Source organism: Myotis nattereri (genome assembly GCF_964212035.1).
Source record: "Myotis nattereri genome assembly, chromosome: 15".
Classification (NCBI taxonomy): domain Eukaryota; kingdom Metazoa; phylum Chordata; class Mammalia; order Chiroptera; family Vespertilionidae; genus Myotis; species Myotis nattereri.
The window spans coordinates 40479579-40494417 of NC_138090.1; the positions used below are offsets into that span (position 1 = coordinate 40479579).

Sequence of the window (14839 nt, forward strand, 5' to 3'; positions counted from 1 at the left end):
TGACCAGCTGCAAACAGCCATCATCCCCTCATCCAGGCTGGCCAGGCACCCAAGCGGGACCCCCACCCTGATCTGGGACACCCTTCAGGGCAAACCAGCCGGCCGCCACCCATGCACCAGGCCTCTATCCTATATAGTAAAAGGGTAATATACAAACTGACCCTAACAGCAGAAGGACTGGGAATGACTGGTCACTATGACACACACTGACCACCAGGGGGCAGACGCTCAATGCAGGAGCTGCCCTCTGGTGGTCAGATGCTCTCACATGGGAGGAGCTCTGCTCAGCCACAAGCCAGACTGATGGCTGCCAGCACAGCGGTGGTGGTGGGAGCCTCTCCTGCCTCCTCAGCAGCGCTAAGGATGTCCGACTGCAGTTTAGGCTTGCTCCCCGCTGGCAAGTGTACATCCCCCGAGGGCTGCTGGGCTGCCAGAGGGATGTCTGATTGCCATTTTAGGCCCAATCCCCCAGGGAGCGGGCCTAAGCCAGCAGGTGGTCATCCCCTGAGGGGTCCCAGACTGCGAGAGGGCACAGGCTAGGCTGAGGGACCGCCCCCCCTCCCCCGAGTGCACAAATTTTTGTGCACCGGGCCTCTAGTATATATATGAAAACCTAAGTGACCCAACGACCCAAGAACCGGTCAACCAGTCATTATGACAAGCACTGACCACCAAGGGGCAGATGCTTAATGTAGGAACTGCCCCCTGGTGGTCAGAGTGCTCCCACAGCCAACCTCCCCAGGCCGGCCAACCTCCCACAGTCCCTCTCTGCCAGCCAACCAGCCCCAATTTCTCCAATAGGGACTGGGTGAGACTACCCTGATTGGCCCCGATCACCGGCCAGGCTGAGGGACCCCATCTATGCACAAATTCATGCACTGGGCCTCTAGAGTGTGTGTGTGTGTGTGTGTGTGTGTGTGTACATATATGTGTACATACATATATGCATGTATATGTGTATATGTATGTATTTTTTAAATAACCTAATTAAAAAAAACATACCTATATAACAATCTGGAAGCCAGGTTCAAATTAGAACTGGACTCCTCAGAGATCAATGCTAGAAAGTGGTGTACTGTCCCAGCCTGCTCTCTTCTCTTTCCCCCAACTCATCCTGCACCCCGAGAGGCCTCATGTGCACCTGTGTGGATCCTCCAGCTCCAGGTTCCAGTCACTCTCCCTCCATGAACAGAGCCACTTGCCAGGCGAGCATGGCACACACCAGAGCTTGGGCAACTTGTGTGGGAAATTCAGGGTCCTGGGTGCCTTCAATGGGGTTAAGAAGGGGGGTGCACAGATCTGCTGGGCATGGCCCCTGGACTCCCACCTCTCTGTCCTTCAGGGAGGACTGTGGCCTGTAACTGAAGTGCCCTCTGGTGAGCAGCCCCTGGGAGGAAGGAGGAGACTGGGCCTTGTCCCTCATCCTTCTGGGGCTGTCTGTCTTGCAGTGCGATCTCTTTCTCCCTGTATCAGTGGTTACCTGTATGTCTGCTTTTCCTTGTTATCTCTCTCTTCCCCTCCCTCCCTACTCTCTCCCTTTCTGTCTCTCTCTCCCCCTCCTCTCTTTCCCCATCTCTGTATCTTGCTCTCTCTGTCTCTCTCTCTGCCCATCCCTTCTTCCCTCCTTTCTGTCTCTTCCTTCCTCCCTCTGACCCTCTTTTTTTTTTTTTTTACCCCTCTCCTGTCTGTTTCAATCTCTCTCTGTCTCTATCTTTATGTCTATCTCTATCTCCCTGGCTCATTGTATCATCTATCTATCTATCTATCTATCTATCTATCTATCATCTATCTATCATCTATCCATCCATCCATGTCTGCCTCTCCCTCTCTCCCTCTCCCCTCCTGACTTTCTCCATCTCTGCCTCTATCTCTCCCTTCCATGCTGCTAGTTACCCGGAGGTAAACATCCAGAATTTCACCACCAGCTGGCGGGACGGCCTGGCCTTCAACGCCCTCATTCACCGGCACAGGTACCGCCTGGTCTGTGGCAACCCAGCCCTGCCCTCCCCCTGCCTCACGTTTCTCAGGTACACGCCTGTGCATATATGTATACAGACAACCACAGACACGGGACCTGTGCCTTCACCTCTGTGCACATACATCCCCTTCACACACGCAGGTGCACACACCACATAGACCTCTGCCCAGGCCACATACCCTGTGCACACGTGGAAACATGCTGGCCTTCACACAGATGTGTGCACACAGGCACTCAGGACATACACAGCCTGTGCCTGCTGTCCCCAGGGTGGAGAGTTCACTCCCCGTGGACGGTCCACCTGAGTGTGGGCACAGCACCTTCTCCCATCAGAGTCCTTTCTCTTGGTGCAGCCCAGAGAGCCCTTCTGGCCCCGTGCATACCCACCCAGTCATACCTCAGAGCCTGGCACTGACCTGGCTGAGAGGTGGGCACCCAGACAAATCACACCCACATGACCATCCACGTGACAGACTGTGGAAACTGAGACGACGGGGCTGGGAGGGACTTTGTGTGCCAGAAGCCAGAACCCACCCACACCCACACCCGTATACACAGGGGAGACCCAGCTGCACCCGCACACCCAGAAACTCACAAGTTGTAATGGTGCCCAGCTTACAGCGGTAACACATATCGAGTGCTTTCTGTGTACCCAGAATCGTTTTAAATGCTTTCCAGTAAGTCATTGAATAGTCAGCGAGCCTGTGAGGCAGATGCTATTACTGTCCCCATTTCACAAATGAGAATGACGCCACGGAGCCACGGGGAGATGAAGTAGCTCGCCCAGATGACAGCCAGGAAGTGGCTGAGCTGGGGTGTGAGCCAGGCAGGCTGGCTGCAGCCCTCACACTTCTGACCACTGCAGAGCACTGCATAGCACTGCATAGAAACACACTCAAGCGGACCGTGCGCACCCTGAAGTCTGACAGACACGTGTCCTCACACCTGCAATGCTCACGCCCACCGTAAGTGCTGCGCAAACACGTGCCAGCACGCCCAGCTTTCCCTGCTGGGGCCATGCCCCTCCCGCCCTCGCCCTGGGCGGGACTCACACAAGGATGACTTTTGCCTGTTTGCTCACTGGCTCTGGAGCCTGCCTCTTGCCTGCCCACTCTGTGCCCCTGCCTAGGCCCGACCTCGTGGACTTCAGCAAACTCACCAAGTCCAACACCAACTACAACCTGCAGAGAGCCTTCCGCACGGCTGAGCAGCACCTGGGGCTGGCACGTCTGCTGGACCCTGAAGGTGAGCCTTGCACGACCCGAGTCCTGATTGCCTCTTTGGGGCTGCTACCCCCAATGCCATCCCAAACTCCATTCCGTTCTACCCAACACCACCCCAAGTCCCAAGTTCCCTCCCAGCCCCCCCCCCACCTCCGTCCCCTCCCCTTGCCCATCCCCACGTCCTTTACTTTCTCCATCTCCATCTTTTTTTAAAAAATATATATTTTATTGACTTTTTACAGAGAGGAAGGGAGAGGGATAGAGAGTCAGAAACATCGATGAGAGAGAAACATCGACCAGCTGCCTCCTGCACGCTCCCCACTGGGGATGTGCCCACAATCAAGGTACATGCCCTTGACTGGAATCGAACCCGGGACCCTTGAGTCCGCAGGCCGATGCTCTATCCACTGAGCCAAACTGGTTAGGGCTCCATCTCCATCTTAAACCCCAGCCCATTTCCATTTCTATCTCCCGTTTCTCAAATCCATCTTCAATCATCTCCCCTCAAACCCATCCCTCCCTCCCTAACCCCAGACCCAACACATACCCAACTCCAACACTGTCCCATCCCTAACCCCAAAGCCCTTCTCAACATTGTCCCTCTCCCCATCCATGAATCTCACTTCCTACCTCATACCTATCCCCAGCTCATCCCCAGCTCTGTCCTCAGCCCCGCCCCTTCCTATTTTCAGTCCATCCCTAGCCCCAGCCCAGACTTCAGCCTCATCCCCAACCCACAGTCACACTCCACACCAATCCCCCACCTCTGGAATAACAACTGCTCTCTTTTTCTGAGCATCTACTCTGTGCCAAGCACATGGCTGGGAATTTGATCAAAACTGTCCCCTTTCATCCTCACACTGACCTGGCTGGACAAACTTGATTAATCCTGTTTTAAAGCGATGAAAACTAAAGGGTGAGAGATGTGAAGTCACTTGCACAGGGTCACACTGAAAACCAGTAAACAGGACTTCTGATTCCAGACTTCATGGTCCTAATCATTCCTCTGCTTGCCTTGTATAGCCGTATTTAGTGCTCAGTGCCTAGCACATGGGTGGTGTGTAGTGAACATCCGTTTCACGAGGTGGGCTGCGTAGAAGGTTGCGCGTTCCATGCATTAATTAAAACGGTCATTAGGATTTGTTGCGTTTTTCTTCTGTGGCAGCTGGTCTTTATAATACTTACAGTCCTCCTAGGCGGCAGGCGCTGTGACTGTCCCTGCTGTAGCAATGGGAACACTGAAGCTGAGAGAACTATTTTCTTTCTTTCTTTTTAAATATATTTTTATTGATTTTAGAGAGGAAGGGAGAGAGAGATAAAAACATCAATGATGAAAGAGAATCATTGATCGGCTGCGTCCTGCACACCCCACACTGGGGACTGAGCTCACAACCTGAGCCTGAGCCCTGACTGGGAATTGAACCGTGACCTCCTGGTTCATAGGTTGACGCTCAACCACTGAGCCATGCCGGCCGGACAGGTCTGTTTTCTAAGGACCGTGCAGTACGTGGTTGAGCTTGGATTCAAGCTCATGCTGCCTCCACATGCCATGTCCTTAACCTCAAACCTCATAAACCACTCATTCACTTAGTAACTATTTATTGAGCTCCTACTGTGCACAGCAGGGAGAGTGGTTAGAAAGACAGGCAGAGTCCATGTGCTCCTGGAGCTCAAACTGCAGATAAGGACATAATCACATAAGTGAATATCTCATTGCAAATTATGGTAAGAAATTTGGAAGGAACTAGGAGGAAATGATAAGCTGCTCCGAGGAAGAATAACAAGAGACCAACTCTAGACAGGATGAACAGGGAGATTGTCTGAGCAAATTTGAGTTGAGCCCTGGAGGATGAGTGGGAGTTAGGCACACAGAAGAGGAAACAGTGTTCCAGACAATAAGAATATAAGAATATGCCCTAACCAGTGTGGCTCAGTGGATAGAGCGTCGGCCTGCGATCTGAAAGGTCCCAGGTTCGATTCCGGTCAAGGGCATGTACCTTGGTTGCAGGCACATCCCCAGTTGGGGTGTGCAGAAAGGCAGCTGATCGATGTTTCTCTCTCATCGATGTTTCTAACTCTCTGTCCCTCTCCCTTCATCTCTATAAAAAAATCAATAAAATACATTTTTTAAAAAAGAATAGTGTGTGCAAAGGCCCTGAGGTGGAAGGTAGATTGGTGAGCTCAGTAATTAGAGCATCAGCCCGAGCACTGAAGGGTTGCAGGTTTGATTCTGGTCAAGGAGGACACATACCTGGGTTGCAGGTTTGCTCCCCAAGCATGCAGGAGGCAACCAATCAATGTGCCTTTCTCACACCTATGCCTCCCTCTCTCTCTGTACTTCCCTTCCACACTTTCTAAAAATCAATGGAAAAAATATCCTCTGGTGAGGGTTAACAAAAAATAAAATGATAACAATAATAGAAACTTTCTCTATTGTGGTTTATATGTGTCAGGCACTATTAATCCCACGAGGTAGGTCCCCATTTGTCAAATACAAAAATTAAGGAACAGAGAGAGGTTGGTTATTTTGCCCATGGCCACACAGCTGGTGGGTTCTTGCCCTGGCCGGTAGCTCAGTTAGTTAGAGCGTTGTCCTGCTATGCCAAGGTTGTGGGTTCGATCTCCGGTCAGGGCATGTACAAGAAGCAACCTATGAATGTACAACTAAGTGGAACATCAAAATTGACATTTATTTCTTTCTCTTGTCCTCTCTCTCTCTCTAAAATTAATCAGTAAAAATTTTTTAAAAGAGTGGGTTCTCCCTCCCGCCCCAATACCTTCTATCCCTCTGCTCGAATGCTCACTGTCATGCTCCCCCACTTCCCCTTACCCCCCAGATGTCAACATGGAGGCTCCGGATGAGAAGTCCATCATCACCTATGTGGTCTCTTTCTACCACTATTTCTCCAAGATGAAGGCTCTGGCTGTGGAGGGGAAGCGGATTGGGAAGGTATGAGGGACCGAGGAATGGGGTGGGTGGGAGCCTGGGAGTCCCATGGGCACACCTGCGTGAGGCTGACCCCAGCCTCCCGTGTGGGCCAGGTCCTGGACCAGGTGCTGGAGGTGGAGAAGATCATTGAGCGCTACGAGGAGCTGGCGACGGAGCTGCTGGCCTGGATCCGCCGCACTGTGGGCCTCATCAGCAACCAGAAGTTCGCCAACTCCCTGAGCGGGGTGCAGCAGCAGCTCCAGGCCTTCATGGCCTACTGCACCCTGGAGAAGCCCGCCAAGTGAGGCCCAGCTTGGGAGGGAGGGCAGCAGGTGGAGGTGTGGAGGCGGGCTCCTGAGCTCAACACCCTCAGGTTTCAGGAGAAGGGGAACCTGGAGGTGCTGCTCTTCAGCATCCAGAGCAAATTGCGTGCCTGCAACCGCCGCCTGTACGTGCCCCGGGAGGGCTGTGGCATCTGGGATGTCGACAAGGTGAGGCTGAGGGTGTGGGAGGCAGCCTTGCTCTGGGGAGTTGTGTGGGGTGTTTCCTGCTCAGGGGAGCCATTCCCAGGTGGACATTGTGGATCGCATATTCATTCCGACAGTTTTCCAGCAGTAACGGGTCACTAATTTGCACAAAAGTGCCATTATTCCTAGGAGTGACCTTAGACCAGGCATGTCAAACTCAAAGGCTAACACGGGCCAAATAAACAGGGTTTAAGTTTATGGGGGCCGCAAAAAAACAAAAGCTTCAATTTTCATAGAAACGTAGGTTTATTTCAATAGAGACATGCTGAATACAAAGGGCTGAAATAAATGAGTAATTGTTAACATAAAACAATAGAACATTTTAATAAAAATTAACATTTTTTCTTGAACATTAACTTGCCAGACACTGAATAACTGCACAAATTAATAAGCATAATGCAAATAAACCTTTTTTCTTGTTCTCCAAAAGCGAAATATTTCCTGTTGCACACACCAAACAAGTCAGTACAAAACTAACATATTCGCTGCTAGTATTAGTGGAGAGAAATGGCGTGCCTGACTAAGGTGCATGAGGGAAATGAAGGCAACATGATTATAGTAACCAGTCATTGGCGAATGTTGAGTTTGTTATTAATAATTATGTATAACAGGATATTGTAAAAATTAAGTTATGACATTTTATTAAAATGTTTCTTACATACCGTTACATTGGCTGGGCTGCTGTAATATTTGTTGTGGGCTGCATGTGGCCCATGGGCCGCGAGTTTGACATGCTCGCCTTAGAGAAAGCGGGGCCATTAAACGGGGAGAGTTACTGGAGTCTGCCTGCCTCTCTGTTCCCTAGGCCTGGAGCCTGCTGGAGAAGGCAGAGCATGAGCGGGAGGCTGCCCTTCGGGCGGAGCTGACGCGGCAGGAGAAGCTGGGACTCCTGGCCCAGAGGTTTGACCACAAGGTGGCCATGAGGGAGAGCTGGCTGAATGAGAACCAGCGCCTGGTCTCCCAGGTACTGGGCGTGGGGCGTGGGAGGGAGGATGGGGCTGATGCTCTGGGACTAGGGAGGAAGACTTGATCTCTTTTTTTTTTAAGACACTTTTTCTTTTTAAATATATTTTATTGATTTCAGAGAGGAAGGGAGAGGGGGAGAGAGATAGAAACATCAATGATGAGAGAGAATCGCTGATTGGCTGCCTTCTGCATGCTCCCTACTAGGGATTGAGCCTGCAACCCAGGCATGTGCCCTGACTGGGAATTGAACCGTGACCTCCTGATTCATAGGTCAATGCTCAACTACTGAGCCATGCTGGTCAGGCAAGACTTGATCTCTTAAGCAACAGAGAAGTTTTGGATTAGGTGACAAGAGGGTAGGAAGGAAAAATTGTTCTCCTAGGGCAGTGATGGCAAACCTTTTGAGCTCAGCGTGTCAGCATTTTGAAAAACCCTAACTTAACTCTGGTGCCGTGTCACAAATAGAAATTTTTTTATATTTGAAACCATGGTAAAACAAAGACTTATATTTCTGGCATTTATTTTATATATTTAAATGCCATTTAACAAAGAAAAATCAACCAAAAAAATGAGTTTGCGTGTCACCTCTGACATGCCTGTCATAGGTTCGCCATCACTGTCCTAGGTGATTGGTGTTGTTTGAGGGCTGGAGGGAGGGCCTGATATCCAGGGGAACAGGAGAGTGAGGCTAGTCTCCCGGGTAACTAGAGAAGACAGCATTCGTATTTTTTCAGGAATAGGGAGAGTATTTAATTATCTTTTAAGTGACAAAGGAGGTTGTATCTGGTGTCCACGGTAACTCAGGAGGACAGAGCTGGTCTCCTAGGTAACAGGATAGGGTAGGCCTGGTCCCCAGTCTTTAGGGAAATGGAAGGATGGGCCTGTTTCCTAGGTAACATGTTTAGGATTAGAAATGTAACCGGGAAGGATGGGGCTGGTCTCCAGGGTAACGGAAGTAGGTGGGGAGTTTTCCAAGTTCACCCTGGGCTGCTGAGGCGGCGTGGGTGAGTGTCTGCGTCTGCCCTGCCCCAGGACAACTTCGGCTATGAGCTGCCGGCCGTGGAGGCAGCCATGAAGAAGCACGAGGCCATCGAGGCGGACATCGCCGCCTACGAGGAGCGGGTGCAGGGCGTGGCGGAGCTGGCCCAGGCACTGGCGACCGAGGGCTACTATGACGCCCGGAGGGTGGCCGCCCAGCGGGACAGCGTCCTGCGCCAGTGGGCCCTGCTGACCGGGCTGGTGGGCGCCCGGCGGACACGGCTGGAGCAGAACCTGGCCCTGCAGAAGGTCTTCCAGGAGATGGTGTACATGGTGGACTGGATGGAGGAGATGCAGGTGGGGGCCAGACTGGGGCCAAGGGTGGGCGTGGTGGGCCAGGAGGGGCGGGAGGGATCTAGGCACTGAAAGGGCTGCCAGAGACAGGGAGAGGGAAGGAGAGAGAGACAGAAAGATAAACAGAAAGAAGGGAGACAATGAGAAAGAGTGAGAAAAAGAGACAGAGAGAGACAGAGGCAGAGAAAGAGACAGAGACACAGAGAGAAGTAGATTAAAAAGACACAGATATAGAGACAGAAAGAAAGATTATTCCAGGGGAAAGGGGCGGGGGGGGGGGGCACTAGAGAGAGTGGTAGAGAAGCAGACACAAAGTTAGCAATGGAAATAAATCTAAATGGCTACAGAGAGAGACACAGGAAGATGGCATCTACTTGAGAAAGACCACACAGAGAGATACAGAGAGAGATGGAGAAAAGAAATATGGGAGCAGAGAGAGATACAGACAGTGACACATGGAGATAAAGAAATAGTGATGGAGATAAGACAGAGAGAGATGGAGACAGAAAGAGGTGGAGGCAGAGAGAGGTGGGAGAGGAGAGAGACGGCACAAGAGCAGGAGACAGACATCGTGACAGCCAGGGCCCCAAAACGTGGAGACAATGAGCGATGGAACATTCAGAGAGAGAAATGAGGGCAGAGACAAGGAGGCTGAGACGAAGGTCAGAGTTCAGGCGATGGTGTAGGAGAGCAGAGGCTGCCTGGGGCATGGGGTGGGGGGGTGGGGTGGGCAGAGTGGCCCAGGGCCAATGCCAAAGTATCCTCAGTGCTGCCCCTCCTACAGGCTCAGCTGCTGTCTCAGGAGTGTGGGCAGCACCTGGTGGAGGCAGAGGACCTGTTGCAGAAGCATGGGCTGCTGGAGGGGGACATTGCTGCCCAGAGTGAGCGGGTGGAGGCCCTCAACGCCGCTGCTCTGCGCTTCTCCCAGCTTCAGGGTGAGTCTGACGTTGGGACTCGGGGAGGAGGCTCCCACAGCTGATGCTATTAGAAGCCGAATGACTCCTGAGAGGGAGAAAGGAAGGAATGAGCTCCCTGTCTTTGGAAGCATCCAAGCACAGACTAGGATCCCACTCCATCGGGGATGTATCATCAGAGAAATCAGTGCCTTGAGTAGGAGGTTGAACCATGTGATGTATTCCTGCTTTGAGAGTTTGTAGCAATAGTTCCCATTTATCGAGCATTTTTTATGTGCGAAGCCCTTACAGCTGGATCGCAATGAATATCATAAAAGGACTGTGTAATGTAATGTATTGTCAGGGCCTGTTCACCAGCAAGTGATGGCAACTCAATTCAGTGAGCATTGAGGAGGAAGAGGGAATGAATGTATTGGCTGATATAACTGAAATGTCCAGCGAGAGGTGAGATGGCTGCAGGAAGGGCTGGATCCAGGCATGGTTCAATGATGCTTTTAAGACTCTCTCTCTCTGACTCTGTTCTCTATGTTTGTGTCACGGTTGGGCAGCCCTTTCCCTTGTGGTGTAGACCTGGGGTCACTCAGCCCTTTTTACATTTCAGCAGCCGGCAGACTCCAGCAGAGTCGGGCCCCCCGTTCCCAATAGTTCTGACAAAAGGCCCAGGGGGAGCTTTCATTAGCCCGCCGTGGGTTCCATCCCCGTGGCTCAGACAAGCAGAGTGGCCCTGGACTATACAGTGATCTAATTGGCCACATCTTTGTGATGTACCCACCCCAGGGCCAAGAGTGGGGTCAGCTCCTTCCAAAGACTTGGCCTGGGAGAGAGGAGGTGGGCCACCATGACCAGAAGCAGGGGCATGGATGCCAATAGGCAAAACTGAGGCTGACTCTACTAAAATTCTGATTTACTGATGTCATTTTCCTCCAGCCAAAACCGCCAGGAACCCCCTCAGTCAAAACAAGCTGGGTTGTTGGCTCTTTGCACAGACCTTGGGGAATCTTAGTAAGAGGCTGTTAGGAAGGGCTTGTTATGGGATGTGGCCTGTGTCAGTGGCTTGGGATGCGTTTGTGTAGTGTATCTTGCTGCAGACTGGATGCTGTCAGGAAGCGGGGGGGCAATGTGATGATTGCACATCTTAATCGTTTCTCGGGAATTCGAAGAAATCGTTCACCTTTGCTGGGTGAAGGGTGACCTTGTTGCTGTGTGTGCCCGGACATCAGGATGGCGGGATCGCACTCTGTCCCACTTGGGCACAGCTGCAGAGTGCCTTGTCTGATGTTGTACCCTGCGTGTGCTCCCTGTGTGCACTGACATCAGCCAGAGCTGCTTTGAGGCCTAGAGCTGCAGAGCCTATAACAGGGTTTTGAGGCTGATCTGTCTTGTTCCTTTATCTGGAGTCAGGACCCTTTAAAATCCTGGAGCTTTGTTAGGAAAGGAAGAGCCTATAGGCTTGAAAGATGGTGGGAGAGTTTCTGACTCACACAGGCTGGGTCACGTGCTAAGAGCAAGTGAGTTGTCCTTCTAAGCCCTGGTGAAGACATCTCAATCCTGGCTCAGCCCCTCTCACCCGCATCAGAACCGCAGGAGAGGTTGAGGGGACCCTGTCCTGTACCTTGGGGCTGTTTGTCACAGGAGGCCACCATCTTCTTGTGAGATCTTGGTACTTGGTGACAACCAGCAGCACCATGAAAACAGCAAACAGGCTAGTGGGGGATGTGTGTTGTCATGGTGACAGGAGGCTGCACTGCCTGACAAGTGGTCCAGAGTATCTTAGCTGATCCTGGGCAAGCAGCTTCCCTCCCTGAGCCTCGGTTTCTTCATCTGTAAGATGGGCTAGTAAGGATGCTGACCTCATGGGGTGGTTGTGAGACTAAAGGACACTGTGACATTGGGCTGGATACATTGTCTCCATTTATTATTTAATTGGATGCCTTGGTATCTGAGTCAATTTCTGTGAATGTCCAGAATTATAGAAATCCACATTCCATCTAGTAGTGCTGTGACCCAGTCAGAAATGCATTTACTCATGACCCAGAGTTCACACACACACACACACACACACACACACACACACACACCAATGTTTTCTAAAAATGCTACCCCTTACCCTGTGCATAGGATTCTGATGTTTTTTATTCATTTGATGCTATTACATTAAGAAATGCTGGCTGCAACCCATTAATTTTGGGATCATAAACTAGAAGTCAGGGAGGAAAGTTAGTTTTTAAAAAAAATTTTTTTTATTGATTTCAGAGAGGAAGGGAGAGGGAGAGAGAGAGAGAGAGATAGAAACACCAATGATGAGAAACAATCAATTGATTGGCTGCCTCCTGCATACCCCACACTGGGGATCGAGCCCACAACCCAGGCATGTGCCCCAACCGAGAATCCAACCATGACCTCCTGGTTCATAGGAGCCACGCTGGCTGAGTGAAAACGAATCTTTTGAAGAAAAAGGGAATTCAGGTCATCGCTGGGGGTAAATAGGTAAGGCAACAGAGAATGAGAGAGGGAACCCAGAAAATGGCTTAAGAGTAGAGCAGTTCTGAAGGAAACAGTTTATGCAAAATATATTGATTCTAGGACCCTCTGAATTTCAGTTTCCATCCATCATTCAGTCAAGTCACTATTTTCATTAAGTTGATGCTCTGGGTTCCACCTACGCTGGACAATGGTGGGGACCGAGGTGTGATGAGACAGAGCAGGCCCTGCCCTCGAGGAGCTCCCAGTCCAGTGGGGGAGGCAAATCAGGCAATGATAGCCAGGGCCCAAGGCGAGGATGGGGGAAGCAGAGAAGCCTCGGTGAGCCAGAGAAAGCGGCTGCTCCAGACTCGGGGTGTCAGGGAAGGCTGCCTGGAAGAGGGGACCCATAACCTGGCCTCTGGTGAAGTTGAGCCAAGGGATGGTCAGGTAGCCGGCACCACCCCCTCTTTGGTGCCTTCTTGCCCGAGCCCAACCCGGGATCCTCCCCTTCTCCTGGCTCAGGCTACCAGCCCTGCGACCCGCAGGTCATCTGCAACCGCGTGAACCATGTGCACGGCTGTCTGGCAGAGCTGCAGGAGCAGGCGGCGCGGCGGCGCGCGGAGCTGGAGGCCTCGAGGAGCCTGTGGGCGCTGTTTCAGGAGCTCGAGGAGGCCGAGAGCTGGGCCCGCGACAAGGAGCGCCTCCTAGAGGCGACAGGCGGCGGCGGCGGCGGCGGCGGCGGGGCGGGCGTAGCGGGTGGCGCACACGACCTGTCCAGCACCGCGCGCCTCCTGGCGCAACACAAGATCCTGCAGGGAGAGCTGGGCGGGCGGCGGGCGATGCTGCAGCAGGCCCTGCGACGCGGCGAGGAGCTGGCTGCGGCCGGCGGCGCCGAGGGCTCGGGCGCCGAGGCGGTGCACCTGGTGGGCTTGGCGGAGCGCGCGGCGAGTGCGCGGCGGCGCTGGCAGCGGCTGGAAGAGGCGGCGGCGCGGCGCGAGCGGCGGCTGCAGGAGGCGCGGGCGCTGCACCAGTTCGGCGCTGACCTCGACGGGCTCCTGGACTGGCTGCGCGACGCCTACCGCTTAGCAGCTGCCGGCGACTTCGGCCACGATGAGGCGTCCAGTCGCCGCCTGGCACGCCAGCACCGGGCGCTCACCGGAGAGGTGGAGGCGCATCGAGGGCCCGTGACCAGCCTGCGGCGTCAGCTGGCGACACTGGGGGGCGCTAGCGGCGCCGGGCCCCTGGTGGTGGCCCTGCAGGTGCGCGTGGTGGAGACCGAGCAGCTGTTCGCGGAGGTGACCGAGATGGCTGCGCTGCGGCGCCAGTGGCTGCGGGATGCCCTCGCTGTCTATCGCATGTTCGGCGAGGTGCACGCGTGCGAGCTGTGGATCGGAGAGAAGGAGCAATGGCTGCTTGGCATGCGCGTCCCCGACTCACTCGACGACGTGGAGGTGGTACAGCACCGGTGAGCGCGCACTGTGGGGCTCCAGGGTCCTCTTCCTCACCTGTCACCTTCGTTGGTTCAACAGTTCTTGTATTAGCCCAGCTGGAATCGGGGTTCCAGTGCAACGGGAGTGATAGTCCCAACCCCACAAGTTGTGAACAATAAATGAGCACCTAAGCATAGAACACAGCAAATGCCTGGGGACAGGGAGCGTTCCAGGAGCTGTTGCTGTTACTGCTAAGAGGCTTATAGTTACCTGGCCCAAAATTAACCCAAGCTTCTCCTGGGACATCCCAGCCTGGGCCCTCCCCTGGGACTCCCACTACCAAGTTCACATGTCACCTCCCTCGCCGATAAATTAGCTCTGGCCCTTGTCACTCTCTCTTGCCCTGCTTTACGTTTCTTCACAGCACTTACCACCCTGTAGCTACTGCTTTGCCTGTTGGCTAACTCAGGAGTGAGCCAAATTAGTGGATGAAATCTCTGCACCTCTTTCTCTGAGCAGCTTGTTTATCCATTCCTTCCCTCGGCAGGTACTTTCTGAACTGCTGCTCTGTTCTAGGTCTTGTGCTGGGCACTGCTGGGAATACAGGTCAGGTCCCTGTCCTTACTGTGCCCAGTTACCTGTGCCACAGCTTTGGGTATTATTTTATTTCATATATTTCTTTATTGATTTCAGAGAGGAAGGAAGAGGGAGAGAGAGATAGAAACATCGATGAGAGAGAATCATTGATTGGCTGCCTCCTGCACGCCCCCTACTGGGGATAAAGCCCACATCCCGGGCATGTGCCCTTGGCCAGAATAGAGCCTGGGACCCTTCAGGCTGCAGGCTGACGCTCTATCCACTGAGCCAAACTGGCTTGGGCGCTTTGGGTAGTGATTTAAACAAGGGAGGACCTGTCCAGCTTTAAACGATCTTCCTGGCTGCTATATGGAGGGTGGGTTTGAGGGGGTGACAGTGGTGACTGGGAGTCCAAAGGGGCAGCTGGGGTGGGGACTCAGGTAGAAGGGGACAGGACTAGACCAGGGCAAGAACCCAAGTGGACAGGCCATGAGGATGGAC

General features: G+C 53.0%; 1 protein-coding gene across 1 annotated transcript in view; it reads left to right on the forward strand.

The window, feature by feature from the left end:
• SPTBN4 (spectrin beta, non-erythrocytic 4) overlaps positions 1–14839 on the forward strand; it is a 76890-nt gene that overhangs the window by 16240 nt on the left and 45811 nt on the right. The window contains exons 5-13 of the mRNA XM_081106903.1: positions 1890–1970; positions 3108–3223; positions 6039–6151; positions 6244–6431; positions 6504–6621; positions 7463–7621; positions 8656–8958; positions 9740–9890; positions 12855–13797. Of these exons, the coding sequence (XP_080963029.1) occupies positions 1890–1970; positions 3108–3223; positions 6039–6151; positions 6244–6431; positions 6504–6621; positions 7463–7621; positions 8656–8958; positions 9740–9890; positions 12855–13797 (2172 nt within the window). The remainder of the gene's footprint in view (positions 1–1889; positions 1971–3107; positions 3224–6038; positions 6152–6243; positions 6432–6503; positions 6622–7462; positions 7622–8655; positions 8959–9739; positions 9891–12854; positions 13798–14839) is intronic.